Source organism: Streptopelia decaocto, assembly GCF_964273445.1.
Source record: "Streptopelia decaocto genome assembly, chromosome: 2".
Lineage (NCBI taxonomy): Eukaryota > Metazoa > Chordata > Aves > Columbiformes > Columbidae > Streptopelia > Streptopelia decaocto.
Window position 1 is genome coordinate 143,989,243 of NC_138655.1, and position 12,516 is coordinate 144,001,758.

The 12,516-nt window shown below is 37.4% G+C and overlaps 1 protein-coding gene across 8 annotated transcripts in view; it reads left to right on the forward strand.

The window, feature by feature from the left end:
• Nucleotides 1-12,516, forward strand: part of MLLT10 (MLLT10 histone lysine methyltransferase DOT1L cofactor) — a 141,874-nt gene that overhangs the window by 30,399 nt on the left and 98,959 nt on the right. For all 8 annotated transcript variants that reach the window (XM_082044865.1, XM_082044864.1, XM_082044866.1 and 5 more), the window contains exon 4: nt 2,433-2,487. In XM_082044865.1, coding sequence (XP_081900991.1) covers nt 2,433-2,487 — 55 coding nt within the window. The remainder of the gene's footprint in view (nt 1-2,432; nt 2,488-12,516) is intronic.

Consider the following 12,516-nt stretch of genomic DNA (forward strand, 5'->3'; position numbering starts at 1 on the left):
CCCAGTGAGAGCTGAGGGCAGGCACGCTGATGCTGCTCCCTGCCAGCGAGAGCATATTTAGCTGAAATCTCAGAACTTTTCTTCTGCTGTCAAAGCTTCCTCCTCTGCTTCGGTTTTCTGTCTTCTATCTTGTATCTAACTGGTTGCAGCCAGGTCTGTAGAGGAGTAATGAGGGAAGACCCAATGGACTTGAGTCCTATTAGAGGTATGAGACAAAAAGAAATTAGTTGAAACTGAGCTCTTAAGAGACTGAATGAAGCACCCTTAACTGTTCTGGATAAAGGGCTGGTTCAGTTCCTTGCTGCTCAGTATCCTGTGGCAATTTTATTTTTTTTACGTTTTGTGGTAAAGTTCGCTTAAGAAGTTTGCTAATTCTTTATTAATGCTGCAGTGCTATGGTTCACTGCCTTCAGTTTTCCTTATGCAACTGACTGTGGGATTATGCTTAAATTGTATCAGTGATATGACCTGAATTAAAAACATTAAAAAGGATCATTTCACTCCATTTCACTGATCTGTTTTAAGGGGCAGTCCTACAGATAGTTGGGTCAGCAGATGAGGGAGTGGTGGAGGGAGAGATTAATAAGGGAGAGGTGGAGGGGAGAACCTCCAAAACGGGTTTTGCCACTAGTGAGAATGTATGTCAAACTTCACAGGCTTGCAGAGGTGGGGCAAGGTAGACTATGCTGACAGCTTCCCTTGTCTCAGTGGTGGATATATCATCTCTGCTCACAGCTTTGGGGTGGGAACAAACCATATTATGCTGTCACCACCAATACACACTAGGCTTCTCACTTTGAGAATCTGTTTCAGTTTATGGGGAATTCACTGGAATGAACCTACAGCTACTGAATGTCTCTCAGCACCCAGTATTTGATGTTTGGAGAGCTAGAGTGTTAAGATACAGCTCACAGGCATACTGCGTGTGTAGGATTTTGTTTGAAATGAACTGCTCAGTTCATTTCAGTGGTGAGGAGGTCCTCATAATCTTGACTTAAAAAAGTAGTGTAGTGCTCCAAATCTGCAGGCAGCTTACAAAATTATTTAGAAGTTTTCAACTGCTTTTATTTCTGAATTTCACCATAGATTTAATGTTACCTTTTCAGTAAGTTGCTGGTCATTTTAGTGGGTGAATGTGAATGAGGGATGAGTGAAGCAAAAGACAAAAAGCAGCAATCCTAAAGATTCTTCTTCCTATACATAGTTGTCTATACTAAAGTACTGAGCAAAAATAATTTAAGAACTTTCCTGTTCTACCCTTTGTGAAAGCCTCTTTGCTGCTGATATAAATTTTATTACACATTAAGAGGAATAGATAGTCCTCAAGATGTACTTCAGCCATATGAATTTCAGGAATGGAATTTCTTATTCCTCAAATAGGTTTGGACAATCTATTTCTGAGATACTTCTAGCATCACAGGCTGCTTTATCTGCTGACTTGCCAGGTAGGTGGTAACAGAATAGTACTGTTAGTCAGCACAGGAAAGATCTGTACTGATGCCAGCTGTCCCTCTCTGTTTGAAAGATGTGGTATTAAGATTGCATCTGATTATCAGACTGTTCTTCTAGCTTGTTAGATTGGTATACTTTGAGTTGTCCCTAATTTGGGAGTACATAAAGGTTTTAATAACATGATTTCTAGGTATAGGATCTTCTATAATTGTGTTCCTTTGCATGTCAATTGGAGCAGTTGAAGTGGAATGTGTTTCAAACCTGTTCTGTTTGTGTCATCTCTGAACTGTTTTGGAATTCGTTCACACTGCTCTAGGACAGTTAAAGTTGCTATTAGGAACTTGATAGAGGCAACAATAGCAGAAATGTTGTGTTGTGATCCTGGTGTATGTCAGAAGAATATGTCGAACTGCGTGTTTCCAGGCATACAGTCTTGGAGAATTTCAAGAATGAGTCAGCTTCTGACCTCCTTTTTCTGAGGCAGAAAGCAAGGTTATTTTTGGTCTCTTGGGGTGAGAGTCAGCAGAATGTGAAGTCAGCCATAATGTGTGTACCTGTACTGATTATATCTGTGACACGTCTTTGTGATTGACCACCTTGGTGAACACAGAGATCCTACAAAAAGGAGATACAGTAGGGAGTCTTTGGACCATGCCCAAGTTTCTTACCAAGCTAGTCTACCCCACGTGATAGTTTTTGGAGGCCTGTCTTCAGAATTCCAGAGCATGGAATCTAGGAATAAAAACTTGGAGGTAGAACTGCAAGTAGCTTTAATATATCATTGTTTCAAGATCTGGAGCTTTGTTTGTGATAAACTAACAGTAATATTCAAGTAAAGGTTAAGGGAAAAGACACCCATTCACTTCTAAAGAATAGTTGCTTCCTTAATGTCAGTAAACAGTTTTGATGTGTGTGGTTTCTTTTTCAATGCTTCTGTGATCATTCCATTTTTTTATTTTATTTTTGCTTTTTTTTCCTAGAGATGTGAATTATGCCCTCATAAGGATGGTGCTTTAAAGAGAACAGATAATGGGGGTAAGTTTTATTCTTATTTTTTGTGAACTCTCTTGTTCTGTATGAGGGAAATAAGTCTATGAAAGAAAAATTGTAGGGATCCTAAACATAACTGAAAACACAGGCTAGTTTTGAAAGTGAGACGTATTTTACAGTAACCTTTATTTGTCCAATTTAGGTTGAATTTAGTTTGAGAACATCGATTGTTACTCTTAGTTTTATTTTTAGAAAAAGTTAGAGTGGAGAAACTGCATTTTAACATAAGATTTTAATGGGTAAAAAGGATAAATTGTATGTGTGTTTAGTTGGAGTTCAACATTTGTAGAAAACTGTTGAAAGTGGAGAAAAGCAGAATTTTTATGTCTGTAGCCTAGACTGAATGCACCAGTGCATTTTCAAAGGATAGCTCTTTCGTGCCTGATAATACTAATGAGTTTTGTAACAAAGAAGTTAAGAGCTGAGAAGTTGCGGTACTGATTACCTGTCCCTTGCATCTTTCTAATTTCATCATTTAGGTTATCATCAGTTCTGCTCCTGCTGAGTAGAACTGCTAGAGAAAGTCTCTACTGAATATCTTGTCTTAATAATGTTTATACAAATAGCTGGATGATATGAGTGAAAAAATTCAATTAACTTTTCAATCACTTCTGGAATTCCTTCTTCTCTCTTTACTAGATACTTGTAAATTCCCGTCCATTATCTATCTGTAAATAGCCTGGTCATTTTGATACTGAGCCCTTCCTCTTGTGAGAAAAGAAAGTGGATCAAGATTCTGGATTTCATTTGGACAGTCTTATGTAAATTATATTCTGGAAATTTTATGCTGCATACATAATATTCTAACTAATTTATATCTTAGCTTAGTGTTGACACAGTTGATGCAGTTTTGCTGTTTCTGTTGCAGTTGAGTTGCAGGAACGCAGAACCTGCTTGTGTTTGGGCTGATGCACCTTTTTGCTTGCCTACACTTTGACTGCAATGTATAGATCATGCTCTAGCATTCACCACTCTGGTGTCTGCTTATCTCATACACGTTGGTGAATTTAGTGTCATTTATGAGTGCTGAGAGATTGTATTCAGTCTGTGTTGTGTGTGTGTCAGTGAAACTACCATCTTAAGTGCCAGCCCAATACTTTAGCCTTAAAACTCTTCTTCCTCTCAGGTGGCTTGATATGTGGCAGTGTTGAATTCATCTCTTGAGAAACAACAGCTGGACACTTGCTTCTTTAGGAAATAAGCAATAAGAAAGCCTCAAGCCTCTTGAAATATACAGTAAAATTTGTCAAGTATGAAGTAACTGAAGCGTTTTCTGGTTTTATACTTCAAGTAGTGTTTGAGAATGCCTTGCTATTCTCTATGGTAATTTTGAAACTTCTATGCGTAAAGTCTTGAGAACTTACTTTGAGAGTTTGCATCAAAGATCTGAACATCCTATTAGTGTTCTCTTTCATAGCTGTATTAATTGTAATCCTGAATTCTTGTCTGAAAGTGAATTACTGTGTAAGATTGAAATTATTTAAGTTTAAATAGCAAAGATGTTACACTATATGGACAGTTTTGCTCCTACTATAATTTTCATGACCAAATATTTTAATCAGTGAGAGCTTCATAGTGAAAATTTCATAGCAGAGAAGTCTGAAGAATATGTACTCCTCCTGGAAGCATCCTTTCCTCAGTAATAGATCATGTCCATAGTGCTGAACACAGCAAATTCTACTTTATGGACCAAACGTCATTTAAATAACAGCTTTACAGAAGGATGTGAACCTTGGAAAAAATGAGCTCCAACTGGTGTTGCATTTCAGAAAGCTACATTCTTAACCTGAAGATTTCCTTTCCAAGGGTTGTATAACAAGGGATTGTGCCAGAAGAGTTTTGATTTAAGGAAATGTTGTTGAAAGTCATGGCATGGGCTTGCCAGTTTAAAACTATGTTTACAGTAGGTTAGTACTTGGAATTTTTTAATGCTATTACACCGTTTGTTGCCTAGGGAAATGATAAAAAGATGCAGGTATTCCTGCAGAAACTTTGAAACAAGAATTTCTGGTAAAACCTTGTAGTGATCTAGCTTTAGAAATTTGTTCTTAGAGTCTTTCTGTAAGTATAGAAATAATGAAATGGGCTTAGATTTTCAGAACAAGTGAAGAAATTACTGTTTTTATGTCAATGATATACAGTTATGCTTCTTTCTGCGCAATAAGTTACTTCATTTTGTAGCCAGAAAACCAGTGCAGTTTTTGTATTGAACATGCAGATAGCTTAGCTCATACAGAGTCTGCTGCTCTTGTAAATTGTGGCGGGTTTGTTTGTTTGTTTGTTTGTTTGTTTTTTAAACAGTCTTCTGGATATTTGATTTTTAATAATGTGAAAAAATGTGTTTTGTTTGAGTGTTGAAGATACAATTATTTTCTTCTATGTCAGGGATCTTGATGTTTTTTGGTATACTGAGCTTTTACTATAGGGTTCCACGATTTTCTTAACCTGCAGTAAGACACTTATTTCAGGGAGGGTCCTCGCTATGCGTTACTTCCTCCTCCTTTGTGATGATACTAGCATTTAAACTTTTTCTTTGTCCCTCCTGAGTTCCTTTTCACCTAAATGAAACTAGTTTCCTGACCCAGCTCACCATGCTAATGCTGATAAAGGAGAATGGCCAGGACTGTTCTTTCAGCAGCAGCCTGTACATGAGCTGTCTTAAGTCAGTTGCGTGACTGTAACTGAAAGCAACCTAATATTATAGCTCTTATATAATGGTGTTATCTTGCCTTTAGAGAACTTCGGAGCACTGCAAGATATATATGACAAAGTAGTCTGGGAATTAAACTTTTGTTGTTTCTAAGTATTACTGATTAGAAAACAGTAACGGTGCTGTATGTGTTGGTGTGTTGCGGGATTTTTTTGTCTCTCACTTCCCAAGTGGCATGAGGTTCCTCTGTGTGTATTCTTCCTCCTTTTACTGGCCTGTTACTGCTTGTCTGACTGTCTGGAGATCAACACTTGTTTAGATTTGCTTTTTAGGTTTTATATTTCTAGTTGGAGATGTCTACTGTACCTTAGTCATGCTTATTAGTACAGTTGCTGAGGGATAGTGTTGGGTTCTCCAGTATCATCTATGGCAAATATGGAATTACAGTTTTTAGTGACACCATAAATATAGCATTCTTGGAGCAATACTGTCATGGACCTTATACAGAACTTAAAAGTGCCAGCCTGAGATAGAGAATAGGGGCATATTGTGGAGGCCAGATAACATTGGGCCTGCTCTCTTTATCAGCAAGAATTGGATTCTTGGGAAGGTTCTTGTGTGCTTTCTCAGAGTACTTTCCCAGCCTGTAAGTATTTACACTTTGGGACTTCTTGAATCAGAGACGGTATTTTTGTGTTTAGTGGAAGAAGAGTCCATCACACTATTAATGTGTCCACTTCTGTATAAAGGTTTAGTATCCATAATGTTGTATGCAAGGCATTTTGCAGTTGGTGCATACAGTGTGTCAAGATGTACGCTCATTTGTCTTGAACCTGGTACCTTACGGTTTTTGTTTGATGCTACTGGGCACTTGCTAAGTGATGGGAAGTGACAAAAAGCAGTTATTCTTTGTTCACATTTTTAATACCTCTTCTGGCTTTGTAGACCTCTGTCATATTCTTCTTTAGTCTTGTTTTCAGCATGAAGGAGCCCAGATAGATTGGGCATTCCTAGTACAGAAAACTGGCCATCCCTTTTCCCCTTTTCCGTATGTCTTCTAAATAACCCATGATACTTACCAGAGCTGAATTTGAAATTTTAGAGTGGCAAATCTACTGTACATGATGCCCTGGAATCTCTAGACTGCAAAATGATTACAGTATGGTTTAGTGTTTCCTAACATAGGCTACAAATATAATTATGGGTCACCATTTTTTGGTACAAATTTTTCTCATTACTTACAGAATGATTTCACTACCCTAAACATTCACACTACCTCGAGACTGGGACAAATCCCAAAGGCTTTTGCCTGAAGAATGTTCTTAAAATTGAGTGCACTGTTTTCTGCATCTTCTCTGAAAACAGAAAACATGGGTAATTTGCATTTTTGAGGCATTAATTATTTTTACAGCTGTGCTGGTTTGACTGAAAGCGAGTTAATTTTCTTCATGCAGTTAGAAACTTTTATTTTTTGTAGCTAGAATGGTCATTGTCTGGATTTAGTTTGAGAACAAGAAGAAAACACCCCACGACAGAATTAATGTTTTTCTCCAAGTAACTTCCCTGTGTTTTTGAGGTGGAATGGAGAGGATGTAAAAACTTAACTGTTATTTTAGTTGTCTGCGAGCCAAGGTCTCTCTGGTCTCTGCCCACAGGTGTGAGGCAGCTGGGAAGGGGGGGTATGGATGGGACAGACCTTGACTGACATCCCGGCTGATCAGTGAGAATATTCCATGCCATTAGCGTCATGCTTCGTATTTAAGGAGTGCTGGTTTTTCTGGCGGGGGAGACTCAATTCTTCTCTGTTTCAGCTGAGTTCTGTTTGGGAGTTCTGTCGGTTCAGCCTTTTGCTGTTTTGCAGAGGTCTCTGGGCCTTTCTGCCTTTTTCTCTCTTCCCCTGGGATCGGCTGTTTGGGCCCAGGGTGCTCTCCCTTCCCAGGACTGGCTGTTCCATGTGGATGGAGTTTGTGAGGAAGTGCACTGAGTATATTTTATATTCTATTTTCATTTTATGTATATAATAATAATTATTATCAGTAGTAGTATTAGTATATTGATGTTATTTTTTTGTTTTATTAAACTGTTTTTATCGCAGTCCATGATTTTCTCCCTTCCCTTTTGATTCTCTTCCCTGTTTGGAGGTAGAGAGGGGAGTAAGCAAGCGGCTGTCATGATTTTGATTGCGAGCTGGCGTTCATCTGTGAAAACAACCATAGTTAACTCTTGGCAATTTGGGTTATTGGAGGCAGAGTGGGTTAGGGGAACTTCAGTTATTGTAGGTAATAGTGACTGTACTAGCCAAGTGTTTTCTAGATAGCACTGTGGTAACATTGCACTTCATCTTGGAAACTGATCCAAAAGGTTCTGCACCAAGTTGCTGGTGTGTGTGGATCTGGAAGAACTAAAGAGTTCATGTGAAGCACCAAATGGAAATGGCATTCCTTGTTGCTCATAACCTTTTTTTCATGCACTGGAGTGTACACAGCTGCCTACTTATTTTTGGCTTGGTGATGGTGTCTGCTGTCGCTGTAAGCAGAATCTGTAGCAAGCCCCAAAAAATAATTCTCTCTGGATTTGAGTGGAATATGTCTTAGCCTGCTTCAGCGCCCCACCTGTGCTTTCCATTGTCAGAGACCTGAACTGACCCTGAACAGAAGCAGCTAAGGTTTTCTTCCACATGTTTGTTCAGTCTCTTTACACTGTGTGAAAATGGTCATTCAGTTCCTGCACTTGCACAGATCTTAGAAACAATACAGTTGGATTTAGCAAAGTGTAGCCTGGACTGATAGTGTAGCTTATCTGTCAGTGGATTATCTGTGCTAAAGATTATTAAGACTTGACTATATTTAGCTGCACATTTGATTTCATTCATTTGTTAAGGGTAGTGGAGCGTTCCATGGTTATGATCAGGATGATTGTCAGAAATTATAGGAATAAGCTTTGAATATGTTTTGATATTTTGGCTGCCTGGTATCTGTGACCCGTCTTACAGCTATGGTTAAGTTTTATGAGAAAAAAAAATAGTGTTCCCTCTATATGGGCTTTGTGGAATTTGTTTTTACATAAGCATTGGGACTTTTTCAGTGTTCAGAAGCAGTAGTTCTATAAATGCTGTTAGGTTATTTACTGGGGTTTTATTTATTTATTTTATTGACACTAAAAGTAGAAAAGTAGGATTGAGTTGAGAAACAAACTTTTCTCTTTGAATGTATTTATTGACAGAATTCCTTGCTAAGTTTGATGTTCATGTTAATTTAGGGGCACCACTCTGGTTTTAAACACATCACTGATTATGAAAGTTTTTTAAAATGAGAAAAACAGATATGTATATGAATTGCTTATTGATTTGCTATCTTATATACAAGAAGGCTACTGAGAGGGGTTGTTTTTTTAGTTTGGTACTCTGTGTCTGGATTAGTAGCTGGACAAAATATACACACTTTTTTTTTAAAAAAAGAAAAACAACAGCAGAGCAACAGGTAAGCATTTGTTTGAAGATAGCTGAGAACTGTAGGCTGTTTGACAGTTTTGGGCCTTTTCAGTTCAGTAATATTTCCTTAACCGTTTTGTTTGGATTTTGGGCACTCAGTGTGGAGGAAATAAACTCTTGACCATTTTAACGGATTATAGGTTTTTCAAATCCAAATTCTGTTATCTTCTCAAATATGGAGTGTGCAGTGTGTTTTTTTTTTTTTTTTTTTTTTAAGCAAATTGTTTGGTTGTATCTAATATTGCGCATCTCTCATGTAAGTAGTTTTCTTACAGTAATCTTTGTTCACAATTTTCTGTAAGCCTAGAAGGCTTGATTTTGCCGTACGAGTTGTTACTTTGAAATCTGATTCCGCTGGATGCTGATGAGGAATGCTGCGTAACAGCATTCTTTGTGTGACTTTTCACCAAGACTTCTTTCATGCAGCTGCCTGGTGAAAAGGCCAGTTAACAATGCAGTAGTTTTATGTCATCGTGGAGGCCTTCTTCCCATCCCCTGGGTGAGCATCGGGATCTCCCAAAGTCTATAAAAACATCATATGCTAGGTTTTCTTATTGCTATTGTTACTATTAGAGTCAGCACCTCTCACTGTCAGGTTTACTGTTCTGATGGGTTTTCTTGGTATTAATGTCTAAGAATGTGGATAGTATAATGTCATATGTACACATTCAGGCATATGCATTTTTCAAGAAGTGCTTACCTACAAGTGTTCTGGTCCTTTTGTGCATTTTTGCAAGAGTTTGTGTGATGTGTGTGTGTGTGTGTTTTGTTTTTTTTTTTCCCAAACTGGGAAAGACAGTAAAATTTCATAGCTTGTCAGGTAAAATTGTTAAAGCTATTTGCTTACTCAGTGGACCAGTGGAATATAATCTTTAACTACTCCAAAACCAAACTGTTTGTTGTGCTGCTGAATGATGACCCAAAGTGAATTTTTCTTACATACCAATTCTTTAGTTTAGTAACAAATTTTGATAAATGGAGAGTTTGCTGAAATTCTGTAGTAGGACTCTGTAGAGCAAAGCCTTTTCTTCATAAATAAGCAGTACTTATTTGTTTTAACAGAAATTGTCCCTTTATTCTGTGTACTGATGATAAGGTTGACTACCAACCTCAGTGGTGAGATCTCTAGTGGTTAGTTAGAGAACTTTCTTTTACCCAAGTTTGAAAAGAGTGAATCAGACAATCTTGTGAATATTACTGTGTTAACTATAGAAAAATCTAAAACTGTATTTGCTACGGAAATGAAAAGACAGTGACTTATGCTAACAGATTTTGTTTCTGCAAGTGTAATTGTCTTTACTGGATAGGAAGATCAGGGTCAAAACAAAAGTGTATGGAATGCTTTCATGAAAAGACACTTCACTGAAGGAATAAAATAGTACTTAATCTTACCCTCTGGCAAACAGCAACAATAACTGTCTTATGTAGATCGTTGCTGGATTCACATTTCAGAGTTGGGACAGAGCTGAGTCTTGGGTTCAGTCAGCTGATCTGATGGTTCTGGAAACTGAGGGTGCAATTTCATGTGATCTAGGACAGCAATTTACCTCTGCTGGAAGGAGCGGATGGTGGTTTACCCATGATGGGGTGTTTCTTCACTCGTGGGTTTGTGTACAATAGTCACGCAACCTCAGTATGGATTGCATCAACTTCTTTACTTATCTTACTGGAAGGTAAACTATTGTTTTCCCACAGGTTCAGTAATCAAGTGAATAAAATTTTATCTACCCTGCCACATGGCAAGCTGATACTACGTGTAGAGGGTGGGGACATAAGGAGGGTGAGGAGTAAGATGAGACATTACCTTTAGTGACAGTCCACAGTTGAAATGGGTTGAGGTGTATCCCTAAATTACAACCTGGAGCAACCCTAATAAGAAACCAACATTTCAACCAAGAAAGGTTTTTCCATGCTGACAGAATACATTTGCTTGGTTTAGGAGTAAGCTGCAGTTACAAATAAAGTGAAATTTCCTTAGTGAGATATAACGGACCCTTCAGGAACTCACACAGAATGCATAAACAAATTTTACTCTGGGGTTGGTGCAGGGTTAGGAGTTGGTTATGACATCCCAGAGCTTGCTTGTGGGACCAGACTGGCACTGTGGCTGGATCTCAGTGTGACTTTGTGATTCAGGCCTCTTCAGCCTGTTTCTGCTTTGCAGCACAGCTTCAACTGGTTTTGGGTCACAGCCCTGGTGTAGTGCCTGCTCTGTCTGTTAGTTCACAAACTGTTGGTTTTTTATCAAGTAAAAGATTATAAAAGCAAGGCTTCAAAATTTGCACTGGAGGATGATTTAGAAGTACCATGAATTTATTTATGGTGAAAGTGCTTGTGAATCAAGTTTTGGATGCTTAAACGGTAGTTGTAAAGTTGAAAATTTAGTTAGGTGGATAACATGCTGTGTGTTATTTATCTTCCTGGTTTTCTTTGTTAATTTTAGATTACTTTATTAGAGTTTGCTTCTAGTTATAGAGTTCTTTGTTTACAACAGTAAACAAAGGTAAACAGTAAACATACTGGAATTATTAGGAGTTACCTGTTCTCCGTTGCATTGGTGTAATAGATCAACTGTTTATTTTCAGTTAGTGTTCTGGGAGCCTGAGATTTGTTACTCTGAATATTGATGAATAATGTATATTCAAATTTTACCTGCTAAGTATGTACTGCTAGGTTTTCACTGAGTTAAAAATTAGTTAGGCACTTGAAATAAAAATCTCAGCAAAAGACTGGTAAAATTTGGATAGATGCTTTGCTGGTAATTAAACATTTTGCATGCCAGAATGAGGCTTAAAAATTGACAAAACTCAATAGTGTGTCTTTCTGAGGGATAAACCAAAATAAAAAGGGACTCAAGTGAAAAGCTGGAAGGTCTGTAAGAATTATTTAAACTTCGAAGGCTTTTCAGTATGAATTTCCAATTTCTGATATTGGAGAAAACTGCTTTTGTTATTCTTATCGAAGTAGATCTTGGAGTTGGTTTCTCTGTGGTTTTGATGTTGTTTTAATGTTGGTTGAAATTCTTTTCAAAGGAAAGTGTCTTAGCTATGCTTGTGTGATGTTATCTTAGAAAGCACAGTGATTTTTTTTTTTTGAAAGGTAAGCAGCATTTCCTAGTTATTGGACTTGAAAGCATAATTGAAGTAGTTATTTTTAATTTTAATTTGGCTGTCACCTGTAAGTTTTTCTAAGAAGTAATAACCAAATCTGATGACATTTCTCAATTTCTGGATGGAGGCACTGATTGTTGTAAAATATTGGATAATTTAAAGCAGAAGAGGCAGTGAACCTGCCAGCCCCTAGTACTTGCTGTGAGTACTTTTTTTTCAGCAGTGTCAGAGAAATCCGTTCTGATAAGAACGTACAGAAACAAGAAAGCTCAGTGGCTGATTTGAATCGTTATAATACATTTTTTTATTTTAAAATAAGCAAGCCAGGCATTATCACCTAGTAAAAATATTATTATTGAGAAAGCACATATGTAAAATGGCCAGCTTCTCAAAGATGGAGAAATAATAAGTCAAATAAGGAGAGAAAAAGAAAAAAAAATTCTGAGGATAGGGACAATTTTAAGAACATTTTGCAAGATTCTCCTACCTGCCTTTACAAAGACATTTGTGACTGTCCTCCCCTTCCAGCTGAAGTTGTCCTGAAAGGGAGATGAAAGCAATAGTAAATTGAGTATAAGCAATTCAGTGGCAAGCGTGAGAGTTTGTTAGCAATTACTGTATATTTTATAAGTTAATTTAAAATAAATGAATAATAAATCTGTAGCCAGTTGTTTGGATACAAACTACGCACAATTAAAGTGAATGGAAGCTTATAATAGATTTAAATAGTAAAGGATGTGGTCTATTAGTATGATTTTTATAAA